At 37.5% G+C, this 16,703-nt stretch overlaps 1 protein-coding gene and 1 pseudogene across 9 annotated transcripts in view; one reads left to right on the top strand and one right to left on the bottom strand.

Moving 5' to 3' along the window:
• The window catches only part of DENND6A (DENN domain containing 6A), a 60,513-nt gene that overhangs the window by 26,531 nt on the left and 17,279 nt on the right, over positions 1–16,703 (bottom strand). For 3 of the 8 annotated variants that reach the window (XM_008981871.5, XM_008981866.5, XM_078351282.1), the window contains exons 4-9: positions 13,432–13,544; positions 11,028–11,108; positions 7,079–7,184; positions 5,788–5,867; positions 4,151–4,213; positions 3,010–3,065 (exon numbers count right to left, since the gene is read on the bottom strand). In XM_008981871.5, coding sequence (XP_008980119.1) covers positions 3,010–3,065; positions 4,151–4,213; positions 5,788–5,867; positions 7,079–7,184; positions 11,028–11,108; positions 13,432–13,544 — 499 coding nt within the window. The remainder of the gene's footprint in view (positions 1–3,009; positions 3,066–4,150; positions 4,214–5,787; positions 5,868–7,078; positions 7,185–11,027; positions 11,109–13,431; positions 13,545–16,703) is intronic. The other 5 variants (XM_078351280.1, XM_008981867.5, XM_008981869.5 and 2 more) reach the window with 4 other exon arrangements.
• Positions 7,469–8,157, top strand: LOC100414824 (ubiquitin-conjugating enzyme E2 N pseudogene; annotated as a pseudogene). Its single transcript, XR_013527398.1, has one exon. The product of XR_013527398.1 is annotated as a ubiquitin-conjugating enzyme E2 N pseudogene (transcript).

Genomic DNA, 16,703 nt, shown 5'->3' on the forward strand with positions numbered 1-16,703 from the left:
GGAATAGACCTTGACCTAGTGAAAGGAGCCCCTATACTCTACTGTATCTCTGCCACTCAAATTCAAATGCCTTTCTAGGTCTCTCTGCTCTCAAGCTCAGTCTTGATGTAAATATATCACCTTCAATATAACTGGTAAACTTTCATTCACACTAATAAATGTGAAATATAAGCTCTATCGACACAAAACAAAGCACACTGTCACAAATAAACTATTAATCTAATTATCAGCTATCAAATGCTTGACATAATACTATCACCATGTGAGATTATTTGTCAAAATTTGGTTTCCTTATCTCTTGGGAAACAAGAATTAAAAAACAACAAACTAACTTGTCCCACTCTTAAAATAATATTATGTAATTCACATCCAGGAGAAGAGACACGTGCTAATTAAAGGTGTTAGTGATGGGGGAATTAACTACAGGTTGGGCATCTCTAATGTGAAAATCTGCAATCTAAAATGTTCCCAAATCCAAAAGGTTTTGAGCATTGACATGATGCCACAAGCGAAAAATTCCATACATGACCTCATGATGAGTCAAAGTCAAAATGCAATCAAAATTTTGTTTCATGCACAAAATCATTAAAAATATTTTTAAAAAGTATGTTCAGGCTATGTGTATAAGGTGTACATGAAGCGTAAGTGACTCTTGTGTTTAGACTTGAGCCCATCCCCAAGATATCACATTATGTATACTTAAAAATTCCCAAATTAAAAAAAGTTCAAAATCCAAAACACTTCTGATCCTAAGCATTTCATAAATGGCATATGCAACCTGTACCACAAAAGCTAAGATAATCAGTAACAAACAAAAAAGCATAAGTCTCATACCCAGAAGTTCAAAAGAAAAAAATGTCTGATAATTAAACTCTGTATTAATTGAGGCCACTTCAGCAAACAAATTATTCCTTAATGAATCAAGTATTAAAAGGAGAAATAGTATACATTCCTCTTAGTGCATTTTTTCTGTAATATTTATTCATTTATTTTGAGGACACTCCCTCTTTTCATCCTAACAATGCTATAACATAATTTTTAAATTTGTTTTAAAAGTCACATTTATTACTTGATATATTCTTAGGAGTTATGGGTAAGAAAAGTAAAATTAAAAAGTCATATTTATAGTTTATATACAGTAAAATTTACCCTTACCAAAGATCTATAATAGTTCCATCACCGGCTGGGCATGGTGGCTCAAGCCTGTAATCCCAGCACTTTGGGAGGCCAAGGTGGGTGGATCACGAGGTCAAGAGATCGAGACCATCCTGGTCAACATGGTGAAACCCCGTCTCTACTAAAAATATACAAAAAATTAGCTGGGCATGGTGGCGCGTGCCTGTAATCCCAGCTACTCGGGAGGGTGAGGTAGGAGAATTGCCTGAACCCAGGAGATGGAGGTTGCAGTGAGCCGGATCGTGCCATTGCACTCCAGCCTGGGTAACAAGAGCGAAACTCCGTCTAAAAAAAAAAATAGTTCCAACACCTCATGAAATCCCTGCAGCCCTTATGTAGTAGATTTCTTCCTTTAGCCCCAGGTAACCACTGATCTAATTTCTGTCCCTATAGTTTTACCTTTTCCAGAATATCATATAAATGAAATCATTCAGCAAGTATCTTCAAATATCTGGAGTCTTTCACTTAGCATAATGCTTTTGGAAGTCTTCCATATTGTTGCATATTTTAACTGTTCCTTTTTTTTTTTACTCCTGAGTAGTATTCCATGTGCATTCATGTATTACATTTTATCTGTCCATTTATCAGTTGATGGACACTTTGGTTGTGTACAGTTTTATACTACTATGAATAAAGCTGCTATATATACATTTGCGTACAGGTCTTCACATTTTTTTGAGTAAATACCTAGAAATAGAATGAGTAAATATCTAGAAATAGAATGACGGTACTGTGCTAGGAGCAACATACAAAGCTAACCAATTTTTTTGTTTTTTTAAAAACTAACCAATCTTTGAAGTAGTATTCCATGTAGTTTATAAGTCATTAAAAAAAAAAAAAACACTCTGGGCAGATGTGGTAGCTCACACCTGTAATCCCAGCACTTTGGGAAGCAAAGGCAGGTAGATCACTTGAGGTCAGGAGTTTGAAACCAGCCTGGCCAACATGGTGAAACAGCGTCTCTAGTAAAAATACAAAAATTAGCCAGACGTGGTGGTGTGCACCTGTAGGCCCAGCTACTTGGGTGACTGAGGCAGCAGAATTGCTTGAACCTGGGAAGCGAAGGTTTCAGTGAGCCGAGACTGTAGCACTGCACTCTAGCCTGGGCAAGAGAGTGAGACTCTGTCTCGAAAATGAAAAAAAAAAATCCCACCAAAAAAATCTATTTTATGTCTTCCATGACTTTTTGAGCATTTGGTAACTGCAGTGGTTTTTCAAGCTGGCCTATACATGAGAACCACCTGGGGAGCTAGAACTTGGCACCAATCCAAAGATTTAGCTGCTCTGGGTAAAGGCACAAACATTACTTTTTCTTTTTCCTCTATTTCTTTTTTAAATGCTAACAGTATCACTTTTTTATTTTTTCATTTTTCATGTTGACATTTTTCAAACATACAAAAAAAAATAGTGAGAGACATCAACATACACATCACTTAGATTTAATAATTAATGATATTTGCCATTTTATGTCATCTATTTTTTTCTTACTGAAGTATTTAAAAATAATACACAAACCTCATGACATTTCACTCCCAAATAAAATGCATGTTTTTTTTTAAATCACGTTTTCTAACATCATTACAATATAATTCTCACACCAAAGCAAACAAAAAATATTTTTACATATTGTATATCCAAATTTCCCTAATTGTCAAAGCTTATAACATGTAGCCAGGGATGAACCATAGATTTATAACATGTAAAACATAGTAACTATTTTCTTCCCATTTTTTTCTACATTCTATATAAGAACATTCTTTTTTTAATATATTATCACCACCATCACAAAGCAAAAGAAAGAAAAGTCAGTTAACAAAATTTTTTATTCTTTACCTGAAAAGATCCACCTCATGAACAGTAGGTAAAATAACAGATATATTTGTGTCTGCCTGAGAGATAAAAAAGAAAAATAATAGAGAAGATATCACCAAAATTTACAGAAAATTCAAAGTATATCTATCTTGTGATCAATAAGCCATGTTGTTCTATCTAACTTTTAAGATTCTCTTCCTTTAGAAGCAGCCAGAGAGAGAATGGGTCTTAACAATCTTCCCTAATATAGCAGAAGATCAAGCATACATAGATATCTTGGATAAAAAGTTAATCCCAGGTTCATGCCTGTAATCCTAGCACTTTGGAAAGCCAGGAGGGAAGATGGCTTGATGCCAAGAGTTCGAGATCAGCCTAGGCAACAGAGCAAAATGCCATCTGTACAATAAAATATTTAAAATTAGCCAGGTGTGGTGGCATACACCTATAGTCCTAGCTACTTAGGAGGCTGAAGTGGGAGAATTACTTCAGCCCAGGAATTAGAGGCTGCAATGTGCTATGATCATGCCACTGTACTCTAGTCTGGGTGACAGAGGGAGACCTCCTCCTTGTTTAAAAAAAAAAAGAAATTAATCTAATAGTCAAGATTAGATTAATTCGCAACTGTATGAAATACTACTATTAATACTGATTGATATGTGACAGAAATGTTAGTTTTCCTACTGCTGTTTTTTATTCAATTCAAAGAACAAAGTACAACAAAAAAATGTATACCAGTTAAAAACACCAGTTAAAATATTTCGAATGAAAACTTCAACCCTATCCATGAACAGATGGTGCTTTTGGAAAAATAGGGCAATCGTAACTACAGAATCCTTTTAACCGAATCTCCTAAAGTCAGAACTCTCCTAAGATAAGAGGTTTTCCCAGAATCAAAGCTTGTTGAGAAAAAATTCACTTTCCCCTTTTTGTCAGAATTAAAATATAACTTCTGAATTCTCCGGTGTCTACTGGAAAAATAACAAGAAAAAACACCCTAAGAAACATTAGAGAACATATTTGCAATTCATTAAAAATTATTTAATGTGATATTTCAGTAATATTCAGAAATATGTAATAAACTCAAGAAACTGCATTTGCTAGTTTTAAAAGTCTGTTAAAGAGACTATATGTGCTGGATCATTCTACCACAGTACCACACTACCTGCTGAGTAAACTGTACTATTTGAGTTGTCCCAGGCTTGTCATGACATGTGGGAATCCGTACCTTAAAGAAAGAGAGGAAATTATTTTTGGCTACAAAAGAATAGGGGATGAGAAGTACTGCTAAAAAGGTATGGTCAGTAATGCCAAAAAAGCTACAAAAAATAAAATATTTATGTCAGAGTTAAAAACTAAGGTCATACTTATTTTTAGTCACAGCAAAAAGTAAGTAAATCAAGGTCCCCATACCCACATATACACAGAAATCACTAACTTCCTGAGAAGCAAGTATGTTGAAAAACAGAAAAAGGACATCAGCTTCATACTGCTTCCTGTTTATTGTTCCAATCTTTGCTTCATTAATATACACACACCCAAACACACCCTCTCAAGCTTGCCAGACGTTTGGATAAATCTCACAGGAAACAATGAGAACACTCAACAAAGAGCTATCAGTATTACTTTTGATGATTTCCCAGGGAAAAACACAATACAGATCCTATAAAAATGAACACATGTACAGAGAGAACATAGTCATAAGTCCTACTCGATAGTGAATTGCAAAGCACTTACAGTACACTCATACAAGTCTGAGAGGAAAATGCTAATTAATTTAAAAGAAAAATCTAACAGGAAATAATACCCTGGGATGAACATGTTTGGTCCTGACATCTCATGTTAAGAACATCATTTAGAACTAGAAACCAACAGCTTTCCCAATTTCTCTTAATTTTTATTAATTCATAATCAATTCTACTAAGTGATCTGTTTCTGCATATCACTCATCTCTGGAGGCACTGGTAGGGCCATAGAGCTGCAGAACTCTAGAAGGTAGCACTTACATGTACATGTATTACATTCAAATGACACTCTTCTGCAAACTCTACAGGATGCCATGGGATCAGAAGTGCCTGAAGCTGTGTGCTAGTGGTTCTAGGAAGCAAAATGAATTGCAGTATCTCTGTAATGCCACACATCAATGACAAACAAGTGAAAGCAATAACATGATTAACATTAATAGAAGGTTAAAAAGCAAAGCCCATGTGGGAGCTTCCTACAAAGTTCTTTTCTTTCTTTCTTTTTTTTTTTTTTTGAGATGGGGTCTTGATTTTGTCATGCAGGATGGAGTGCAGTGATACAAACATGGCTCACTGCAGCCTCAACTTCCCAGCCTCAAGCAATATCCCAAGTACCTAGGACTACAGGTGTGCACCACCATACCCCACTAACTTTTGTATTTTTTGTAGAGACAAGGTTTTACCATATTGCCCAGGCTGGTCTTGAACTCCTGGGCTCAAGTGATCCACCCACTTTCGGCCTCCCAAAGTGCTGGGATCACAGGTATGAGCTACCACACCTGTCCAAAAGTTATTTTAAAAGATCACAATTAGCCTGGGAAACATAGTGAGATCCTGTCTACAAAAAATTTAAAAATTAGCCAGGCATGGTGGTGCATGCCTATAGGCCTATAGTCCTGGCTACTTGGGGGACTGAAGTGGGAAGATCGCTTGATCCCGGAAAGTTCAGGCTGTAGTGAGCTGTGATCATGCCACTGTACTACAGCCTGGGTGACAGCACAAGACCCTGTCCCCCCAAAAATTAAAATAAAAAGGAGACAATTAAGATATGAGATATTACCTTCATTACTACCCCCATGATAGGCAGGTGTAATGTTTTCCCTGGCACTGGAGCAGGCCATCGATCAACATCATTACAAGCTGAAAAATATAACAAAATATTTCCCTAGAATAAGTGAAAATATCAAGTATTAAAAATAAGAGATTAGAAATTAGAACACTACTTTCCATATAGCAAAAAAATATATACTGGGAAGAATTAAAGATAAAAGACAAAAAAAAATCAAAGTGATGAAAATATTTTACATTTCACTCAGAAATACTCATATGTTCTAGGATATAAACTGGTTAATACAGTTTTTGAAAGCAATAAACTAACTACTTTTTTTAAAGATAAAGTCTTGCTCTGTTGCCAGGCTGGAATGCAGTGGTGCGATCTCAGCTCACTGCAACCTCTGCCTCCCAGGTTCAAGCTATTCCCCTGCCTCAGGATCCCAAGTAGGTGGGACTACAGGCACGCACCACCATGCCCAGCTAGTTTTTTGTATTTTTTTTTGAGATAGGGTTTCACCATGTTGGTCAGGATGGTCTCGATCTCCTGACCTTGTGATCCGCCCAAACTGCTGGGATTACAGGCATGAGCCACCGCATCCGGCCTAAACTAATTTGTTGTTGAGACAGTATCTTGCTCTGTCATCCAGGCCGGAGTGCAATGGTGGGATCTCAGCTCACTGCAACCTTCACCTCCCAGGTCCAAGCAATTCTGCCTCAGCCTCCTGAGTAGCTGGGATCACAGGCATCCGCCACCACACCCAGCTAATTTTCACATTTTCAGTAGAGACAGGGTTTCACCACATTGGCCAGGCTGGTCTCAAACTCCTGACCTCAGGTATCTACCCACCTTGGCCTCCCAAAGTGCTGGGATTACAGGCGTGAGCCACAGCGCCCGGCCCTAAACTAAGTATTATAGGGAGTTTTTGTATTCATTTATTACTACTAATTAGCTACAAAAGCACATCAACAGGCAAAGGCCTTCCATCTGTTACAAGTGACATAAGGATTTTTGTTCAATAGAACTCTGAATATTAAAACTGTCAACTTGATATTCATTTATTATTATCTTAATAATAATAATAGGCACCATCAAAGCAGTTAGAGGAGATAACAAAAGACAGTTTTGGTACAGATGCCAGACAAATAGTTTTATATCTTTCTCCTATTATATATTCCTTAAATTCCTACCTCAACTTTTATAAATTTTTATAAATCAACTTCAGTTTTGTCACTCAATTTCAGTAAAAATTTTAAAACTCCTTCATAAAGGTACTCAGCTCACACAATGTTAAACTTACCTGCTTCCAAATAAGGTTCACTCTTTTCAAAATACTCTGGTGCTATCTGTTTGAGGACAGTGTGAAAAAAATGAATATAAGGTAGTCTGCTGATCAAAACCAAGGACTGAGGGAAAAAAAAGAAACAATGTTTTAAAAGTTGCTTTGCCATTCATTTCTTACATAAGCAATTACTAAGAAGCTAAATTCAGCAAAAAGTGTGGATTTTAAAATAAAAAAGGTTTTACAGTGGATAGTTAAAATGATAAAACCATAGCTGCAAAATACAAAATGTTTAACTTTACTACTATACTTTAAGAGCATAAAGGCATATTAACAGATGTTCCTCCTCTTCAAAAAAAAAGAATTTTCTATAAACAAACTAATGTCTTCCCAGTTTCCGAGGAAGAAAAAGAAAAAAAGGGGGGAAAAAAAACTAATGCCATGAGTAACTTCGAAAGCCTAGCTGCTATTATCCTTATAATAGCAATATCAAGAATTAGCCGGGAGACCAGAGGTCGAACTTGGGTTCTGACAAGATGGCTGGGCTGCCCCGCAGGATCAAGGAAACCCAGCGTTTGCTGGCAGAACCAGTTCCTGGCATCAAAGCAGAACCAGATGAGAGCAACGCCCGTTATTTTTATATGGTCATTGCTGGCCCTCAGGATTCCCCCTTTGAGGGAGGAACTTTTAAACTTGAACTATTCCTTCCAGAAGAATACCCAATGGCAGCCCCTAAAGTACGTTTCATGACCAAAATTCATCATCCTAATGTAGACAAGTTGGGAAGAATATGTTTAGATATTTTGAAAGATAAGTGGTCCCCAGCACTGCAGATCCACAGAGTTCTGCTATCGATCCAGGCCTTGTTAAGTGCTCCTAATCCAGATGATCCATTAGCAAATGATGTAGCGAAGCAGTGGAAGACCAACAAAGCCCAAGCCATAGAAACAGCTAGAGCATGGACTAGGCTATATGCCATGAATAATATTTAAATTGATCTGATCATCAAGTGTGCATCACTTCTCCTGTTCTGCCAAGACTTCTTCCTTTTTGTTTGCATTTAATGGATGCAGTCTTAGAAACATTACAGAATAAAAAAGCCCAGACATCTTCAGTCTTTGGTGATTAAACGCACATTAGCAAATCTATGTCTTGTCCTGATTCACTGTCCTAAAGCATGAGCAGAGGCTCTTAGTATCATCTGGATTATTGTGAAAGGATTAAAAGCAGCGGCCCCTTCCTGCTTTTACTCATTTCCCCCATCCTGGTTTAAGTATAAAGCACTGTGAATGAAGGTAGTTGTCATGTTAGCTACAGGGGTGTGGGTGTTTTTCTTTATTTTTTTGAAGGGGGAGGTAGTTATATTTTAATTTTATGGGCTCCTTTCCCCCTTTCATGGTGATCTAACTGCATTGGTTAAAAGCAGCTAACCAGGTATTTAAAGTATGCTCTCTAGCCAAGTCTAACTTTATTTAGACGCTGTAGATGGACAAGCTTGTTTGAACCAAAATGGGAACATGAAACAAACATCACAGCCCTCACTAATAACATTGTGGACTTTGCTGTTAAGTGTAGATTTACCCCTTCAAAAAAAGCTTGTGGCCATTTTGTATGGCTTGTCTGGAAACTTCTGTAAATCTTATGTTTTAGTAAAATATTTTTTGTTATTCTACACACACACACACACACAAAAGAAGTAGCTATATGAACTTTTTCCATTAAAGAAAGAGCAGGCTGGGCGTGGTGGCTCACACTGTAATCCCAGCACTTTGGGAGGCAAAGGTGGGCAGATCACCTAGGTCAGGAGTTCAAGACCAGCCTGACCAACATGGAGAAACCCTGTCTCTACTAAACATATAAAATTATCCTGGTGTGGTGGCACATGCCTGTAATCCCAGCTACTTGGGAGGCTGAGGTAGGAGAACTGCTTGAACCCAGGAGTTGGAAGCTGCAGTGAACCAAGATCACGCCTCTCCAGCCTGGGCAACGAGAGCAAAAATCCATCTCAAAAAAAAAAAAAAGAGCAAATTTTGATACTCCTCCAAAATATTTATGAGTTGTATTTTACAGTTCAACTGTCATAGTCACATAGCTGGAAATTGTAACTTTACAGTTTGATTATTTCAGATATAAATTATGCTAATTTTTATACATTCTTTTTTTCTTAAAAACCACTCTTTATCTTTCTAACACCAATTAGTGGTCAGGGCAAATTCTGAGTACAAAAAGGAAAAGTGTGTCTTGCTAGCTGGGATTAAATAGAACAGATTATTTTCTCTTTTTCTTTTTTTTTTTTTTTTGAGACAAGGTCTCACTCTGTAGTGAGTCTCAGGCTGTAGTGTAACGGTGTGATCATGGCTCACTGCTGCCTCAACCTCTTGGGCTCAGGTGATCCTCCCACCTCAGCCTCCTGAGTAGCTGGGACTATAGGTGTACTCCACCAAGTCTATTTTTGGGGGCGGGGGGGCGAGGGTGGATTTTTGGTAGAGATAGGGTTTTGCCATGTTGCCCAGGCTGGTCTCAAACTCCTGGGCTCAAGCAACCTGCCCACCTTGGCCTCCCAAAATGTTGGGATTGTAAGTGTAGGCCACTGTGACCTACCTGATTCTTTTTAAGAAAGAAAAGGAACTGTACATTTGGAATAGAAACAATAATGGCTAAGATGTTATTAAAGTTCATTTATTGGCTCTTCAAAAAAGGATATAATAGTTCAGCTTTTATTAGTTGTAACAATGTTACAATCTGTTTATTCCTTCCCTTATTCTAAAATGTCAAAATTAAGCAGACTCCTCTGGCTTTTGACAGAATGTCGTCCAATAACTATAACTTGCAGTCAGGAATCTAGCACAGAGAACAAAAATTCAATAGCAATTAAATAGAGATAGGTGTCAATCACTTTAAAAAAGAAGATAAGGGCCGGGCGTGGTGGCTCACGCCTGTAATCCCAGCACTTTGGGAGGCCGAGGCGGGTGGATCACGAGGTCAAGAGATCGAGACCATCCTGGTCAACATGGTGAAACCCCGTCTCTACTAAAAATACAAAAAATTAGCTGGGCATGGTGGTGTGTGCCTGTAATCCCAGCTACTCAGGAGGCTGAGACAGGAGAATTGCCTGAACCCAGGAGATGGAGGTTGCAGTGAGCCGATATTGCGCCATTGCACTCCAGCCTGGGTAACAAGAGTGAAACTCCGTCTAAAAAAAAAAAAAGGTAAAATATAAACCCAAGGCTGGGTGTAGTGCCTCACACCTGTAATCCCAGCACTTTGGGAGGTCAAGGTGGGTGGATCACCTGAAGTCAGGCGTTCAAGACCAGCCTGGCCAACATGGTGAACTCTGTCTCTACTAAAAGTACAAAAATTAGCTGGGTATGGTGAGGGTGCCTGTAATTCCAGCTACTTGAACGTGGGAGGCAGAGATAGTAGTGAGCCCAAGTTGTGCCACTGCACTCCAGCCTGAGAGGCAAGGACAAAACTCCATCATATATATATTTATATATATATATGCTGGGCACAGTGGCTCACGCCAGTAATCCCAAATCCCAGCACTTTGGGAGGCCGAGGTGGGTAGATCATGAGGTCAGGAGTTCCAAACCAGCCTGGCCAAGATGGTGAAACCGTCTCTACTAAAAATACAAAAAATTAGCCAGGTGTAGTGGCAGGAACCTATAATCACATTTACTCCAGAGGCTGAGGTAGAGAATTGCTTTAACTCAGGAATCAGAGGTTGCAGTGAGCCAAGATCACGCCACTGCACTGCAGCCTGGGTGACAGAGTAAGACTTCCTCTCAAAAAAAAAAAAAGATATATATACATAAATACACACATTATATATACACTTATATATATAAATCCAAGTATGTTTAAAGATAAAATACCAAAGACTTTAAAGACTCTTAAATCTAACAGTTTTTATTTTTCTAATCACAAAATAAAAAAATACTCTTTTATTAGTGTATATGACAATTACCTTCTGAAAGTAGCCTCTTTTTAGAGTTTTATCTCGAACTTGTCGGAAATACACATATCCATAAAAATAAGCAGGATCCTTCTATGAAGAAAGTGACAAGTAAATGTGTGTGGGATTACATATGTATGTGTTATCTGTATCTATATCCATATCTTTTACTATTAACATCAGGTTCCTTTATAAACCCAAATCAAGACATGAGATATACACAAAGAGCTAGTTATGCTTTTCCGCCAACAAACAATAATCATGACAGCAACAGCCAGATCAGAACCTTCCAACTCTTGACATGGTCCATATAATGTTTGTAAAAACTTAAAATTAAAACAGAAAAACCCTCCTAACTTGCCCAACGATGGCAAAGTACTAATCACAAAGTAAGTATTAAAGTCAGATTTTCCCCCATAACTTACTCAGCTTACATTCTTTATTCGTATCTATACTAGGTGAAAGTTAAACAACAGTCAAATTCTGTTTTTCCCAATGTTATATTTAGTTTCTAAAAAATTCTACCTACAATTTTGAGATTGTCAAGGATAAGGAGTCAATCTTTAAACAAAATGAGGTACCCTAACATACAATTTCAAGAGAGAAAATAAAAGAAGTTAAATGACAATCTGGATCTTCTATAGTCAGTTATACATTAACCCAATAATACTGAAGCATCACAACGTTTATCAATATACAATCTGAAAGAAAATTGCATTCTAAAATTTTAAGAAGTGTTTACATCTTAATGGAATAAACTTTGGCTCAGTTCCTTATTTGATTATTATTCCTTAAACAAATATATATTGACAACCTACTTTGAATAGGGTATTGTGTTAGAGAAGATAAAAAGATGCATAAGACACAGTTCTTCCTTAAGGATATCATGATTTAGAAGGAATAAGAAATGTACAAAAATGAGTATTATTGTAATAAGAAGGTGGGTACCATGAAAAAGCACAAAGTGTAACAGGAAAGTCAAGGGGAAAGAGTAAAGATTACAGGGAGGCAGCTGTTTCTGAATTTGGCATTGAAGAATGGATATAACTTAAAGACAAAGGCATTCCAAGTTGAAAGGGCTAGGAGTTTCAGTAAAAACACAAAAAGACAGAAAAATACATGTTCTCTCAGGAAATAATACATAGTTCAGTTTGACTAAAATATGGCACATATACGGCACATGTAGAAAGGAGATGAGGGTGAAATTTTGATAGAATAAAGGTCTTATTTTGGAAGGTCCAAATAGTGAGGACAAGGAAGTAATACTATACCCCTTTACTAATTAAATAATTCATAGTCATTTTAGATTTTATTTTTATAATATATATGTACACTTTAGCTGGCAATACTATATAAGACACATTGTACTGGAATAAAACAAGAGATGGATGTCCTTGAGTAAATTTCTTATCCTCAATAGCCCTCAATTCCCTCATCTGCAAAAGGAACTCTCTTGGAGCACTGTAGGGAGGATTAACTAGATGATATATGCTTATTAATATAGTATCTAAAACACAAAAAGCCCTAACAAATAACAGCTATTATTATTATTGGTTGGAAGAACATATTAGTAATGATAGCAAGGAGGAGATGGTGCTAAGAAACATTTCACAGGTAGTATCTCTACTATTAGAGGAACCAGAGAAGTAAACGGTAAAAACTGTTATCAGGCAAATTAGTGGAACCCAGGGAAGTAAACTGTAGAAACTGTTACCAGGCAAATTATGTCAAAGTCACACTGGAGGTGCTGATAGGGCATCCAAATGAAAACGATCCTCATGTAGTTAAAGATGTAAGCATGCAGTACCAAGAAGAAAAATCTAGACTCTAAGATTATCTGAATTATTAAAATATTTGAAATAAATAACTATAAAACAAAACCCATTCAAAAATCAAAAAGAGACAACTATATGTTATCATCAAGAATGACTACCCTCAACTCTAGATGATATTTACTGTATAGTACAACTCCACTCCCACATATAATTCAAGAATTTATTAACAAATGAAAGAAAATTACCTTAACATTCTAATCCTTTTTTTCTTTTTGAGACAGAGTCTTGCTCTGTCGCCCAGGATAGAGAGCAGTGGCATCCTGATCTCCGCTCACTGCAACCTCCACCTACCAGGTACAAGTAATTCTACTGCCTCAGCCTCCCAAGTAGCTGGGATTACAGGTGCCCACCACCATTTTAATAATTCACAATGACATTATGTTTCAAGCATACTAGCTGTATAAAGTCTCTTTCATTCACATGCTGAATCCTTATGAATAAGACTCACTTAGGAAATTTAGTTACATAATATAGTAGCAAAACAAAAGCAAAATATTTCTGAATGGTATCAGAGGTAACTGAATAAATGAGTTCTAAAGTTTCCTCTCACATGGACATTTTTCTATGACTAGTTTTCCAACCTTTAAGTAAACTGGTAAATCTTTGTCAAACTGATCCAGGAGACAATGCAGTGACATCCTCCTCCCAGAAGACTGTCGAAATCTAAAACAAAACTGGGTATCTCCAAGACAACCTAATGAAAACAAAAATGAAAAAAATTAAGGATAACTTAGTATAACATTTATCTAGTTTCATCCATTTTAGAGCTGAAAAAAATCCTATCAATCATTTTAACCTATTCTGTCATGTTTTGGAGGGAAAAAAGGAAATCCTAAGAGTTCAAGTGACTTGCTCAAAGCCATCCTTGATGGTTAGAGGCAGAGTCAGAAGTAAAACATGCATCTTAACTCCTAAGTCTCTTTACTGTTTTTCCTATTCCATATCCCTCATGTAATTAAAAGTTTTTGGAATATGGCTACATATAATGTTGACTCGCAAACATAATAATGAGCAAAAGACGCCAAACACAAAAGAACACATATTGTTCAAATTCACTTTTATAAAATGTTTTCATAGTGCTTAGGGATGCAAGGCTGAATGATAAAAATATAAAGAAAAGTATTATTATAAGAAAGGATAGTGGTTACATTTGGAGGAAAGATTCACCTCAATTTCCTTGTCAACAAAACCAAGGAGTATTATTAGACAATCTCTAAAGTGACTTCCAGCAGCAACATTTGAAGATTCTAAAATAAAATTCCACAACTTGACCTATGACTGTACTGAATTCCAAGCATCTTACCCAATATGCTCACTAAGAAAAATAAAGATCTACATGATGCAAAAAGATATAAAAGTTATGCTGTGAGCACCATAGCTGACGATTCACTTAAAGATAAAAAAATTTTTTATGAAAATTTTTTCTTTTATAAACAGTTATAAAAATTAACTTACATGATTTTTTTTTTTTTTTTAGAAATGATTACAAATGATTTTGTGGAATATATCAGAGGCTGACTTCAATTAATTATGAAAAAGAGTAAGTGGCCGGGCGCGGTGGCTCACGCCTATAATCCCAGCACTTTGGGAGGCCGAGGCGGGTGGATCACGAGGTCAAGAGATCAAGACCATCCTGGTCAACGAGGTGAAACCCCGTCTCTACTAAAAATACAAAAATTAGCTGGGCATGATGGCACGTGCCTGTAATCTCAGCTACTTGGGAGGGTGAAGTAGGAGAATTGCTTGAACCCAGAAGGCGGAGGTTGCGGTGAGCTAAGATCGTGCCATTGCACTCCAGTCTGGGTAACAACAGCGAAACTCCATCTCAAAAAAGAAAAAGAGTAAGTATACCCAAAGCTCTGTGGCCTCGAACTGTCTGAGAACAGGGAACTATAATGCAAAGTTGAATATTTTTGTTTTTTTTGAGACAGAGTCTCCCTCTGTTGCCCAGGCTAGAGTGCAGTGGCAGGATCTTGGCTCACTGCAATCTCCACCTCCTGGGTTCAAGAGATTCTCCTGCCTTAGTCTCCCAAGTAGCTGGGATTACAGGTGCACACCAACCACACCAAGCTAATTTTTGTATTTTTAGTAGATACCGGACTTTGCCATTTTGGCCAGGCTGGTCTTGAACTCCTGGGCTCAAGTGATTCTCCCACCTCAGTCTCCCAAAGTGCTTGTATTTATTATAGGTGAGAGCCACCATACCAGGCTTTAGAATGTTATTTCTATATTTGTACAAACACAGCTACAGACTGAATCAAAATGTTTAAGACTAAGATAAAACATGAAGCTTCAAGAGCCAGCCCCTTTCCTTCTCCCCTCCACTTATATAGTCCCTCTCTCTGTGATTAGGGTGGTTAAGCTGGATTGCTGAGAAACAGTAGTTTAGACCAGAGTTTTTCACAGTTTATTCCATAGACTGATACCAGTCCATAAACTCGTTATTCTTCCATAACCAAATAAACATGCGAGTTGAGAATATATATTTAGAAACTTTCACAGCAACTTGATATTACAGTAATAAATTTGGACTTTTAGGCCAGGCACAGTGGCTCACACCTGTAATCCCAGCACTTTGGGAGGCCATGGTGGGTGGAGCACTTGAGATCAGGAGTTTGAGACCAGCCTGGCCAACATGGTGAACCCTCGCTACTAAACATGGCCGTCTCTACTAAAAATACAAAAATTAGTCAGGTATGGTAGCAGGCACCTGTAATCCCAGCTATTCAGGAGGCTGAGGCTGAAGAATTGCTTGAACCCAGGAGGCAGAGGTTGCAGTGAGCCAAGATCACAGCACTGCACTCCAGCCTGGGCAACAGAGCAAGACTCCATCTCAAAAAAAAAATTAGACTTTTATTTTATATTTCTTTGTTTTTTCCTTTCATTTTATTTTTCTAATAATTCAATTAAATTGTGTTACAAAAATATGGGTCCAAACAGACTAGAAATATTAAAAACCCCAACTGGTCCTTCAACACAGTATGAGAAGTGCTGCTTTAGCTACTGGGAAGTGCAAAGCACATGATGATGTCCCTGCTGTTTACAGAGAAAAAATGTGTTGAGACAAATATTATCTGCATGTCAAGTCCATCCGTAACAAGTAGGATTAATCTTTCCCTCAGATTTATTATTGCTTCAAACTCTCTCTACTAATGCTGAGTTTTACTCTCTGGACCTGTTTAAAATATACTGGCTACTGTCCTTAGGCACTCATCACAGCTTAAGCCTCAGCAACACCTATATCCAGATGATATTAATGGTAAATGGTAAGGAGAAAAACACTGGATACACTAAACTTAGGAACTTAGGCTCCTAAAGATAAAATCCATTCAAATGGAACAAAAAAATTAAACCTAAAAAAACAACCAAACAAAGCTTTTTCTAAGGTTGTGGAGGGGTTGGGGAGGACAAACCATTCCAATCTCAAAAGGATTTTTTTCTTTTTCGAGATGGAGTCTCACTCTGTCATCCAGGCCGGAATGCAGTGGCATGATCTCGGCTCACCGCAGCCTCTGCCACCTGGGTTGAAGCAATTCTCCTGCCTCGGCCTCCTGAGTAGCTGGGATTACAGGCACCTGCCACCCCACCAGTTAATTTTTGTAGTAGAGACGGGATTTCACCATCTTGGCCAGGCTGGTCTTGAAATACTGACCCCATGATCCACCTGCCAGCACCTCCAAAATTACTGGAATTATAGGCGTGAGCCACCACGCCTGGCCTCAAAAGCATTATCTGTGTCATTTTTTCATGCAGTCTAAAATGGTATTTTAAGTGTATACAAGGCTTGATTTATGTCTCTTTCCTAAAGACTGCTGTACTGTGTCTGGCTTTCCTTCCATAGCAATAAAAGCTA

The sequence above is a fragment of the Callithrix jacchus genome, chromosome 15, assembly GCF_049354715.1.
Source record: "Callithrix jacchus isolate 240 chromosome 15, calJac240_pri, whole genome shotgun sequence".
NCBI lineage: Eukaryota > Metazoa > Chordata > Mammalia > Primates > Cebidae > Callithrix > Callithrix jacchus.